The sequence below is a fragment of the Ursus maritimus genome, unplaced genomic scaffold (assembly GCF_017311325.1).
Source record: "Ursus maritimus isolate PB19 unplaced genomic scaffold, ASM1731132v1 scaffold_6, whole genome shotgun sequence".
NCBI lineage: Eukaryota > Metazoa > Chordata > Mammalia > Carnivora > Ursidae > Ursus > Ursus maritimus.
Window position 1 is genome coordinate 21,180,304 of NW_024426774.1, and position 12,057 is coordinate 21,192,360.

The following is a 12,057-nucleotide window of genomic DNA, read 5'->3' on the forward strand; positions in this document are numbered from 1 at the left end:
CCTCTGCAGCTGGAAAGCTCAGATTCACATGTTAAAAAAAACCGCAACTCCTGGTTACATTTATAAGTAGATATATTGATACATGTTGGTTCATCCTAATCTCCCAGAGACAGGTCTGAAGTTTACCGTCTGGATGAATTTGTTACAGATGACTTTCTTGTCACCCCTGCCAAATAAAAGGAGGGAAAGCATATTAAAAACACTTTCATAAATAAATTGCCACACATGATGCTGGGGAACGGGAAGAAAGAGCAGATACCTTCCCTGCCCCCTTAGCGTTTCCTACCATTCCACAGGAGCCCTGAAAGGAGGCATAAAATGGAGTCTAAACAGCTTTGGAATAGTAAAAAAGATGCTGTATCAAAGGCTCCCCAGAACCTTAAAGGGCCTCATGTTGACCTTAGGCTGATTCCACTAGGGACGGGATCTCAGAACACATGGGGCAGGCAAAGGTAGGGAAGCAGCAACATACTCTGGAAGGCCTTTGCCTGCCACGTTCCAGCCCGGACCATCATCTTCTCTACTCCCCCTTCCCCAGTGAGGCATTTCTTCCTGCCTTCCCCTTCTTTTCCAGGTCACCCCATCTGCCAGTCTCTGTCCTCACCAATCTTCTCCAATCTTGTACACATAGATGATGTTGTCGGTCTGTCCTATGGCAATTTTAGTGGAATCGGGAGAAAAAGCCATGCCCTTCACCATATAGCTCTTCCGGCCATACTAAGAGTTAAAAAAAGAAAAGAAAAGAAAAAGAAGTAGTGAGTACACATGAAAAAGAAAGGAGAAGAGGTGTATGTGTGACTGTAATGAGCTTGAGGGATTTATCCTGAGAAAAGAAAGGGCAGGCCATTTCCTATGCCAATGGCTGGGGAAGTTTTAGGAAGTTTCCCAGATTCGTAAGGCCCCATCAACAGGTTAAGTATACACAGAGTACTCTCTTCACCTTCATGTCAGCTGGTTTGGTGGAGAATTTATCTCTCCGCTCCCCGTGCTCATCATAGAGCAACACCACTCGGTCCACTGTGCAGACGGCAAATTTGGCATTGTTCTGGGACCAAGCCATGCAGGTCACCTTTGCAGCTCCATCCTGCAGAGGCAGCGGAGGCAAAAATAAACCCAGGTGTTCGTCTAGAATGACAAAAGCATTTCTAGTTCCTTTACTTCTAGTGTGACTTTGGTCAATTTTCCTCATCATAGTCCTTAAAACAAAGAGATGCTTGTGATGCATCCTGGTCTCCAGGGCTATAAAATCCCGGACCAGGAGAACAAGGTGCTTTGAAACCCATAATGCAAATACACTAAGAGGTGACATGCTGAATCAACTGTCCCAATGTGCCCCTGCAATAGCCTTGCTCCCTCGTATCCCAGGACTGCAGCTGAAATAAATTCAAGTGGTCTGATAAGATTTTTTTAAAATAGGTTTTTGTTTTTAGCCATTCAGTCAATATTTTTTGAATACCTTACTGAGAAAGGCACGTGGCCAGGAGCTGAGAGGGAGACAAAGAGCAAAATATGGTCCCTGCCTCAGGCTATTAAGATGGTGCAAAACCAGGAAAAATCCCATTAGAGAGGCACATACAAAGCACAACAATAGTCTGGAGAAGTCTGACATAATTTTATGTTTAAATGATCAACTTCAAGCTTTGAAAAATGGATGCAGTTAAATGGGGAGAATTATCTGAGGCAGAAGGAATGACATGAGCAAAGGCAAGTCTGGTCAAGAAACAGTAATTTAATTTAGCTGACACTATCTTGCAAATAGAACAGAGGAAGTAAGGCAGGAAAAACAGTGAGGCCAGCTCAAGAAAGATCTCTGAAATTTGGCCAAGGAGTTTGGGCTTATTTGGTAGGAAAGGGAGAGACAGTGAAAGTTCCAGAATGGGGAGTAAGACAATCAGAGTTGAGACTTAGGATGAAAATGCCACCTAGTTTTTTGGGTTTCCCCCCTCAAAAAAACTACGCACTGAACAGATGCCCAATTTAGAAGTGATCATCTCCCAGTGAATTATTCTTTCCACGTCTGTCTGCCACGAGCCCTGGTCCTCAACGGTTCTGCACTAAGGATGACGTCCCTCCTCAAAATAAAATATTTAGCTTCTGCTCCAATTCTGTGATTAATTACTTGGGCTCTAGAGCCCTGGTTTCAAACTTTGTTACTTTTCACTCCTAACCCACCTACCTCCAAAGTCAGAGGTTAAAAAGGGGGGGGGGGCTTTTTTTTCATCAAAATTCTCAGTCAAAAAATAGCCACATCACCACCTTTACCACCCTCCAACTCTTGATTAAATTAGATTCGAAGGGCTGAGAGCTCCTCAATAACATTTGCTCATCATCTTCCTTCATCATTTTGCCAACCCTGGGCGTTCGCCCTTCCCTGCATCATGATATCTTACTCTGAAAGACTGAAGGAGGTTTTCATTCCTAATTATTCCATTAGGATAATATAATTTTTCAATTACAGTTTCCGGGGCAGTTTACTGAGCAGTGAGTAAACTTTTTTCTAACTTCCCTCTATTCTCCTAATGCCACATCCTCTGTGAAGCCTTCCTGATTCCTCACAGCACTGTTGTGAGGATAAAATGAAGTAGGGAAGAGAATAATAAAAGCTAACCTTTAACAAGATGTTGCCATAGACTAGGCATTTTGATAAGGGCTTGATATGCATTCTCCTTTTACCTCATAACGCTGAGACAGGTGCCATTATTATGCATATTTTACAAATGGGGAACCTGAGGTTCGAAAAGTTAAGTAATTTGCTCAAGTTTACATACACGGTTTATAAGTGGTAGAACCAAGATTTAAATCCATGTATGTTTGACTCCGCAAACCAAATCCTAACTATTTAACTTACGCTGCCTTGCTACATATGAAACATTCACTTATCATTAGATACTATCATTAGCTTTGTAGGAGTTTGTCCTTTGAATTTTGAATGTTCTCCTCTCTTGTCGATCAGTTTTTACACTGCTTTTCAGTTTGCAATGGCCTTTGTGTACATTACTTCCTTTAACTCTTCCTCCAAACCCCCTCAGGTTGCTATTATTGTTACTCTCGTTTTCCAAATGGAGGAGTGGGGTGAGCGCTCAGAGAGACTGTGTGTCGAGGGCTAAAGTCGGCGGTACTGGGTCATTTATTTAAAATAGAGCTGGCATTAGGACTTGAATGCTGGTCTCCTAGCTCCAAAACCCAGCCTTTCTTTAGCATGGTTCCTCCCCGAGTGCTCAGCCTCTTCCGAATCTGATATCTTCATCATCAGAACGAACGTGAGGTCTTCTGCACTCGCTCTTTGGGGCTTGCACCTAAAGCGCTTGTTTACTTGGGTGCAGACTTATGCTCATTGTTTACAAGTGCGCTGAGCACGGGGCCTCGTACACAACTGATGTTAAATGAAACCGAATGAAAGCTACCGAGGTTGGCTGTACATCTCTACTGCACACTATCCACCGAGCAGAGTCCCATCATCGCTAGAGCCTTCAGTCTTCCGCATACAGTAGGCGCTCAACATCATGAAATTTCAGTTCCCCCACTTTTCTTGGAACGTTAAGACGGGCGGGGGAGGGAAGAGGCACGCAACTCCTCACCTGAGGGCTCAGCAGGGTCCTCAGGTGCTTCAACTGCATGACGAACACCTGTCTCTCAGATGCCACCAGTCAGCGACAACTCCCGTGGTTACCTGGACAACCCGCCACGCAGCCGCAGCGACTGCTGCTGACGCAGATGCGACCGCTGCGCAACAGACTTCGCAAGGTCACCACGTAGCTTCGCGGCGAAGCAAACAGAACGTGCGCAGGCGCAGTGAGGTCTAGGGCGGGGCCCCGAGAGGACTCGAATCCTCTCCTCAACCAATCCTCTCGTTGCCTGCAAACCCAAGCTCAAGCCACGCCCACAAACCTCAGCAAACTCGAGGTCCTACGTAATCGCGGTCCTTCTCGCGCCCTGATGTGAGTAAATGTGACTGAATGCGTTCTTTGAATCCTCACAACCCTGGAGGAAAGCAGCGCAGTTGCTTTCGTACGTTTGGCAGCGGACGGAATTGAACCCAAATAGGTTATGTGATTTGCACGGGACCACAAAGCTAATAATGATGGCTAACGGAATATTCAGTATGCGTCTGCCAGGTACTGTGCAAAGGGTCGTATTGCATTATCTCATTTACTCTCAAAGCCACCTTTTGAAGGGGATGGCATTTATTAGTCCCATTTTACATACCGGGAGGCTCAGGATTAGAGGGGTCACTACCCAAACTAACAGTCAGTAAAGGATGTAACTGGGATTCAACTCAGAGCTGATGCATTTAAACAGCCTTTACATTGCTTCTGAATTCCTAGCTCCCTATCTCCATGCCATGCTTCTATACCCCGTGCCACTTCCATCTCAAGAAATGAGGTGTCCAGAGTCTGAGAGATGAGTGTTTCTGAACCAGTGGCCAGTGAGAGGTACTACTTCAGAATTGGGGAGCAGTGGATTAAAGACTGCTGCCCAGATTGGGATGCTTTTGTGGTTCAAGGCAGAGGGCAAACAGGACTTTGGCTCACCTGATAGGGTAAGGTTAAGTCTTGTGATACCTGGGCTTGAGGCTTGGTTAAACAGAAAGGATATTGACTTCTTGGATTGGGGTCCCTTTCAGAATTATTGGTCTAAATTCTTATAACCTACCAGAGAGACTGAGATGCAGGAAAGAGTTATTCATACACCTCCTTTGGAAAGATTCGAAGTTGAGAAGACCTATAATTCTCCAGAAAGTGTAGCATATGCTGTCCAGACAGATTCTGGGTTCCGAAGCCTTTTCCCCATAGTGGTTGCAAATGTCAATAGGTATTTCTCTCACTGGCACCGTGCTACCCTCCCCCCACCCCTTGGAATTTAAGAAGGAGTAGAGGAAAGCTTCTATTATCACAGGAAACAAGTAGCCCCAGAGCCCAAAGTATAAGTCTTTCAACAGGGGAGTTCCAACCCCTCAGTTTTATTTCCATAATCCTCCTCTGGATATAGTGGCAGAGAGTGGATATCAACTCATTCACACTTTACAATTATTATTGACTTCGACCGAATGAACAGAGACAGAGACAGACAGAGACAAAAGGAAAAGCGAGGGCAAGGAAGAATAGGTACGGGAATGCACAGGATAGGAGGAGCACATGGCACCGAAGGATCCATTAGTGTAGCTGCTCTTTCATTTGTCCCAAGACACTGTTCAGTCCTTTTCTGGAAATTAACTCAAGGTTGATGGAGGGGTCGGAGGAATAAATGGTGAAGAGCTTGGGTGTCAATGTGGGTGGTGAACATAAGAAGGTTACTGGCCCCTCTCATGTGGTATAACCTTTGTTTCCACTGCTGCAGGAGAACTTACAGCCCCCCTTCTTTTCCTTCTCTCCCTTTTCACTGAGCAAAACAAAAGAAACTAGGGCTCCAGTTTTGTACACCCAGTTCTGGCCTCTCCCCACCCATTCCAGGCTAGAGAATCAAAACAAACACCTTAAAATAACGAGAGTGCTCCTGTCCAGTTGGTGGTGGTGTGAGAGGCCCTTGTAGTCAGGGGAGAGACAGTGGGGAAATGTCTTCAGCATACTATACAGTATACCATACAGTCAGCTCCAGTTTGTCCAAGAACCTTTATTGGAAAAATGTCCAAGGGGTGCGATCACCAGCAGCTGGAGGGGCTGCCAGGTGAGAGGGGGAGCACCTGAGGCTCCATGGAAGACATTGGAGTAGTGCAGTGCGGCATCTGCCTCTAGAGCCAGACAATTCCTTTTAATTGCCGGGGGAGGGGGAGTACCCAAAGCAACACCCCTCTCTGAGACCCAGAGGCAAGATGTGGGGGCAGCTGGGGATGCCAAGAATCCTGATGCAGGTGAAATGGGGGCCCCATTTGGGACCTAGTGGGATACAGTTGAACAAGTGACTCTCCCCTGGACCTGGGGGATGAAAGGACATACCCCATCTGATAGCCATTCCCCAGGTCCAGGGGCACAGACCCTAAGAGACCTACCTTCTGGCCCTGCTCACAGTGGAAAGAGGACAGGTACCAGGCCTGAGATTGTGGGAGTGTCATTATCCTCTAGGAGACTGTGGGATCCTTCAGTCTTGGGCAGATCACCATCTGAGGCTCTCCCTGACCCTATCCCCATCCCCAGGTTGTTAGTGCATCTGTTGTCTGGTTCTGTTTCTTCACTCATCATACATCGATGGTATTGATGGATGGTGACTTTTTCTGTAAAAGAAAATGGCTTGAGTCTCTAATTTTAGGAAGGGAATAGCCTCCTCCAACCCAAATATGCATTTCCCCTCTTTTCCTGCCCCTCTTTGGCCTTCTCCCTTTCCCTGGCTGCTCCTAGAAGCAAAATCACCATTCCCTCCCTCACTGGCCCCACATCACCTGTCTTGTCCCCACTGGCCTTCCCTGAGGACTCTGTTCCGGCCCCTTCCCCTTCTCCTTGGGGTTGTTGTTGGAGTCGTTGTCCTTGATGATATCATACTGACGGCAGAATAGCCCAATTACAGCTGAAACACAACAATACAATCTGCACCTTGATCTTGACCTCCCCACTCACAGCCTTGAAGGGCAGTGAGATACCCACACAGTTTCTAGAAAATCTGAGAAGAAAACCCTTGAATTCCTGGTGCTCATGTACGAGCACCACCCTCTTAACCTTCCTCTCCTCAAACTTCTGCTCACCCTCCTCAACTAAGCATCTCCCTGCTCCATTTCTCTCCCTGCCTTTTCTCCCGACAACCTTCACTACCTCCCACCTTCGCTGAGCCCCACTCCCCCAATCCTCGGTCTCCCGCCCAGCTGCTCACTCACCGGCCCACATGAGCAACACCACCACAATGATGACCACTTCCCCCGTCTGCAGTGGCCGCTCCCCATCCAGACCCTCCACTGTGATGTCACCTGAGAAGGAGGAGATAGACTCCAGGTTACGGGGAGCGGCCACCAGAGCTCTTCCATGCAGACAGGTACAGGTAAGGATGGAGAGTCAGGGAGCAGGGTTGCCCCTGGTCACCCCTCTCTAGGAAGCTGTTGGTGGACAGGTAGTTAGAGACCAAAAAGCAGGAAGGCTGTGGGCGAGTACTTCCGCAGGCTGCGGTGGCTGGGAACTGAGGGTAGGTAAAAGGAGGCTTTAAAAGCCCTTCTCCCAAACGATTCATTATCAGCCTGTTTATACCCAGTCCCCCGCCAACCTTTTTCCTTCGTTTCTTGGCAGTATGATGAATTAAATCATCCTTTTATTCATCTAAGCTAGACTGTGGCTTGTTTGGGGGAAGTAAACAAGATGCTGAAGGCCAGGTAGAAAGCCAGAGAATCCAAAGCTTTTGGGAGTGGAGAGCAGCTGAGACCCTCACCTGGGCTTGAGCTGTTTGAGGGTAGCCGGTCAGAACCCTTGAGAGTCCGGAAGTGCACCCGAGGCCCTGGGGGGCTCTCTCCCCGAAGGCCGATGCTCCTGACCTGCACTGTGTAGTCGCTGTCTTCAGCCAGGCCCCAGAGGGCACAGGCCCGTGTGGTGGTGTTCACCTCCCGGATCACACGCTGCCCAGGGCCATTCTGTCGCTGCAGGGAGATGATGGGACAGGAGGGCGGTCTCACACCAGTCCCAGGACTCTTGAACATCCAAGCACTCCACGGAGTAGGATGAAAAGGGCAGCTTGAGCCGGGGAACACCTGCTCCCAGATTCCCCCACCACTGGGAGGGGAGCTTAGGGCTGCGGTGGGGGTAACTGAAGCAGTGTTCAGAGATCCAAGGACACAGGTTGAGGGAGCAGAAGGGTGATTCATACTTGCTGGGAGATGGAGTAGCCAATGACGATGTTGCCTTCTGGGACGTCCCAGGACACAGTGGCCGAGTTAGCTCTGAGGTGAGTGACTGTCACATTCACAGGAGAGGGAGGCCGGTCTGTGGGTGCCAGAGTTAACAGGTTAACAGGTTCCATCCACGGACTAGCTCTGGTTAACCCCACTACCCCTTTACTCACCCGCTCGCACAAAGCCCAGGTCACAACTGACCAGCAGGAGGACCGTGGGGCTTAAATATGGGGAAAGGGGCATCAGCGAAGCCATGGTCCCCACCGAGTCCGCTGGGAGGCACTGGGGCATCCGCTTGACATCCAGGCGGGGCTCCTGGAGGTGGCAGGAGTTGGGGGGGGGGTTCAAGGACTGCCCAGAACGCACGGGTGGCAGCAGCTCTCGCGGGCTCCCCACCGCCCACAGCAGCCCCGGAGCCCCCCTTCTCCCCCACGCCTTCCCCGCCCCTGCATCACCCGGGCGTCCCCAGTGTGCGGCTGTGCCCGGCCCACACCCACCTCCGCCGGTCCTCGCGGTCGGTCAGGCCTCCGGGGGCTGCTCGGTACCCAGAGGGCGGCCCATCGCCCGACTCCGTGGCGCTGCCCCTACCCCATCCCGGCGCGGCGGGCAGCGCGGGACCGAGCTGCGGGCAGAGGGCAGGCGGAGGCGTAGCGGGAGCGGGCCGCGGGGCTGCGGGGGCCCCCAGAGCTCGGACCGGCCGCGTAGTCTGTCCCCGAGCAGGGGGCGGTGCCGGCGCGGCCTGGCCGCTGGCCTGAGTCCCGGCGCTGGAGGCAGTGCGGCTGCTCCGCCGGCCCCTGCAGCGGGATGTGACCGTCCCGGCCAGCCGCCGCCTTCTGCAGAGCTGGCCCCGCTCGCTCCGCCGCAGCCCGACCGGGACGTGCCGGCCCGCCCCGCCCCGCTGGGGTTCTCGCCGCCGTCATCCCCCTCATCCCCCCCCCTCCGACCCCGTTCTCCCGGGGCTCCTCCCACGACCCTCCCATTGGCGGCCTCCCGGGTCCCCTAGCTTCTGATCCAGGCTCTGTCCGAGGAGCCTGCGGGGGTGTGGGGAGAGGCGCAGGTGTGAGGGTCTCGGGCACCCAGGAGGGCCCCTCCCTCCCCGGGTGGAATTAGCCAAGTTGGGAGGAGGAATTCCACCTTTCCTGCGGGAGGGGACAGAGTGGCGGAGATCATTGTTTTAACAATCTTCTACTTGTAGACTGCGTCAGCTTTTAAATCTCTTCCCCATTCATAATCTGATATTGATTCTCTTCGCTCTCATTCATTCTTTAATTTATTAAACAAATATTTATTGAGCGTCACCTATGTGCTTGGGGATGTGAAAAGCTGGAGATAGAACGATTAAGACTGCTGGGTTTATAAGGGGAAAATCTAAAGAGCAGCGACCTATGGTTCTTGTCTTAGCTCTGCCAACCGGTTACTGCCTGCCGTGGAGAAATTGGTCATCTCAGTGTTGGGTTTCCTAAAATCAGAGCGTCCGGAACCTCATAGGGCTGTTGGCAGGATCCAATGAGACAATGTTGGGGAATGTCTTTATAAATCTTATGACGCTGTGTGAGTGAGGGATTATCATTAATTTGCACCAGTCTTTTAGTTAGTTACTTCACTCATTTAACAAACATATAAATCCTTAAGTTATTTTCATGATATCTGGAGTAACAACCTGGGTGTGAGTCCCCATTCTGTCAACTGTGTGATTTTCAGCAATGACCTAACTTCTCTGAGCCTTAGTTTCACCATCTGAAAAATGAGGGTGTCAGTATCATCTTCTTAGTGTTGATGTACTCAATGAGATACTGTATGTGAAAAGTGCATTGTTCGGTGTAAGTAAATGTTGGCTCATGTTGTATTTAGGGCAGATACTTTGGTTTCTAATTCTCATTGCAGCATTTCTATTTCTGTGGCACTTTTTCCTGTAATATTCGGTTCAGCATGTGCCCCCCTGGGGCTCCAAAGCTTCTGTTGCCTTCCTTCTGAGATGAAAGAGTGAAATGGAGCAAGAGGGGCAGGGAGGACTGTGTGCTCTGGGCATGTGATCAAGCCATGGCCCAGGTCCTCTGACCTCTGCTGTCCCTGAGGACCCTGATCTCTGGCCTCCTGATGCATCCTGGTCCCAGAGCACTCTTGCTCAGGGATTCTCACTGTCCTGAGCCTGGTATTATTCTGCACTTCCAGGCTCCAGGCCCTCCAGAGAAGAGGTCATTGTGTCCAAAAGTTAAGAGTAATGAACCTCAGATTTTCCCCTTTGGGGGCAAAGCAGAGGCTGGGCAGTCTGCATGCGTGCAAAGAAGGACAGAGGGACCCCAGGAGCTCCCCTGGGGTGACCAGAGGGCTGGGGACCTACTGACCAGGAAAGGGTGCAGGAAGAGGTGCTTAGAGGGGGTGGTGCTCAGGCCGGGGTACTTGGGTTAATCATCACTGTGGCTCAGATAAGGCCCTGCCAGCTGGAAGTAGAGTTGGCGCAACAGAAGGGTTTGTGTGGCTGAAGAGGCAGACACGACAGGGTGTCCACAGTGTGCGACCATGCCGGGCACAAAACGGTTTCAACATGTGATTGAGACCCCAGAGCCTGGCAAGTGGGAGGTGAGACCCCCTTCTCCATTTTGGTCTTCTGCACTGATTCCTAGAATCATTTCTCATCTGTACTTCCCTCCCCCCTGGGTTTGTACTCTCCCTCCCCTCCTTCCTATCTTCCTTCCTGATCTTTTTCCCCTATGAGGCCCAGAGTACCAAGTGCAGGCTAAATCCTTGGGGTGTGTGTGTGTGTGTGTGTGTGTGTGTCCAAACCTTGTGCCTGCTGCCACTCCCACCTCCAGATCAGCAGGCATGAATGAGGCTTTGGCTTCCTGCCTGTATCCTTGTGCCCCCTTCCCTCTAGTTGTCTGGGTATGAGGCAGCCCTGCCTATCACAGAGAAGTCAAACCCACTGACCCAGGACCTGGACAAAGCGGATGCTGAGCAAATTGTTCGATTGCTGGGGCAGTGTGATGCTGAGATCTTCCAGGAGGAGGGGCAAGTCATGCCCACATACCAGGTGACCCAGACCCATCCCCTGGACACTGAAAATAAAGATGCCAACTCCAACCACACCTTAAGCTCTGCTCTCTCAGACCATGGTCCTTAACGTTTGAGATCTGAGAGTCCCTCCACCCCACCATTCTTTCCTCCCTGCCCACGCCCGCCCCAGATCTACTGTCCTTTTCTTGGCTTCTGATTCCTTCCTATTCCCTACAGCGACTATATAGTGAATCTGTTCTGACCACCATGGTACAGGTGGCTGGCAAAGTTCAGGAAGTGCTGAAGGTACGGACTCTCCATCTGCTCCCCTCCCGAACTTCTCTTCCTTCCACCTTTCGCTTTTCTTGGCCTCTACTTCTCATTTTGCTCCATCTCCATTCTCCCTTCTCCCAGTCCTCCCTCTGGGATCTTTATTGTCATCTTATTAATCAACAGTAATTATAATAACTATTATCTGCATAATACTCTATAATTGACATTGTGCTTTCACACTCATTACCTTTGCAAAAACCTGTGAAATTGGTGTGATTGTCTGTTTGGTTTTTTTTGTCAGATAGGAAAACAAAGGCTAATCACAGCAGCTTGCCCAAATATATCCAGCTAATAATTGCTGGGTAGCGCCGTTTTTTATTGATTCATTGGTTGATGACAAAGCTGCTCTCAGTCCTTTCTGGAATAAGTCAGGGTTTGAGTAAGCAGCTAAGCCAGAGTTAGGAGTCAGACGGTAGTTTCATTCTCAGATCCAGGGCTCTTTCTGCAACACCAGACCGCCTATGTTCTGTTCCCTTCTGTCATAAGAAGAGGGTTAAGAAGTCTCCCCAGTTGCTCTTCTGCTACTGACAAAGAAAGAATATGCTTCTCCCAACCTGAGCCAGGCCCTGGCGACAGAGGCAGTTTTTCTTTCTCAGGAGCCTGAGGGGGGGCTGGTGGTGCTGAGTGGAGGGGGCAACTCTGGCAGGATGGCATTTCTCATGTCGGTGAGTACCCTGATCCCTGATTTCCCCCCTCTGCCTTCTCAGGGTGACCCTCAGGACCAGAAAGCTCATCATAGCTAAGCTCCTAGGTGGCCCCTCTAGCCCTGCCTCCCTCTCCTCCCAAAGCTAGATCTCACCATGGAGCCCCTGTATCTTCGGAACCCACTGAGCCCCTCAGAGCTCGCCTCAGCCTATTGCCCGTGTCTCTACATCCCATATACCCCCGATTCGTCACCTGCAAGTAGCACTTTAAGTGCCAAATTCCAA

At 50.4% G+C, this 12,057-nt stretch overlaps 3 protein-coding genes across 7 annotated transcripts in view; 1 reads left to right on the forward strand and 2 right to left on the reverse strand.

Moving 5' to 3' along the window:
• IFT172 (intraflagellar transport 172) overlaps nt 1-3,730 on the reverse strand; it is a 32,926-nt gene extending 29,196 nt beyond the window's left edge. The window contains exons 1-4 of the mRNA XM_008700306.2: nt 3,579-3,730; nt 941-1,084; nt 605-717; nt 127-166 (exon numbers count right to left, since the gene is read on the reverse strand). Coding sequence (XP_008698528.1) covers nt 127-166; nt 605-717; nt 941-1,084; nt 3,579-3,617 — 336 coding nt within the window. The 5' untranslated portion in view covers nt 3,618-3,730. The remainder of the gene's footprint in view (nt 1-126; nt 167-604; nt 718-940; nt 1,085-3,578) is intronic.
• A 151-nt stretch (nt 3,731-3,881) lies between these two features.
• GCKR (glucokinase regulator) overlaps nt 3,882-12,057 on the forward strand; it is a 31,553-nt gene continuing 23,377 nt past the window's right edge. For 2 of the 4 annotated variants that reach the window (XM_008700301.1, XM_040623030.1), the window contains exons 1-4: nt 3,959-4,115; nt 10,677-10,832; nt 11,033-11,101; nt 11,725-11,793. In XM_008700301.1, coding sequence (XP_008698523.1) covers nt 10,818-10,832; nt 11,033-11,101; nt 11,725-11,793 — 153 coding nt within the window. In that variant the 5' untranslated portion in view covers nt 3,959-4,115; nt 10,677-10,817. Of the gene's footprint in view, nt 3,939-3,958; nt 4,116-10,243; nt 10,382-10,676; nt 10,833-11,032; nt 11,102-11,724; nt 11,794-12,057 lie in introns of those variants that run through there. The other 2 variants (XM_008700302.1, XM_008700298.1) reach the window with 2 other exon arrangements.
• On the reverse strand, nt 5,591-8,590 carry FNDC4 (fibronectin type III domain containing 4). 2 transcript variants are annotated; one of them, XM_040623033.1, is made up of 7 exons: nt 8,299-8,586; nt 7,972-8,116; nt 7,777-7,892; nt 7,345-7,549; nt 6,803-6,892; nt 6,374-6,498; nt 6,075-6,208 (listed from the first exon to the last, which is right to left on the reverse strand). In XM_040623033.1, exons 2-7 carry the CDS (start codon nt 8,090-8,092, stop codon nt 6,173-6,175), a joined length of 693 nt encoding a protein of 230 aa, XP_040478967.1. In that variant the 5' UTR covers nt 8,093-8,116; nt 8,299-8,586; the 3' UTR covers nt 6,075-6,172. The 2 variants fall into 2 exon arrangements, with proteins under 2 accessions (XP_040478966.1, XP_040478967.1); XM_040623032.1 differs by lacking the exon at nt 6,374-6,498 and having other exon boundaries at nt 5,591-6,208; nt 8,299-8,590.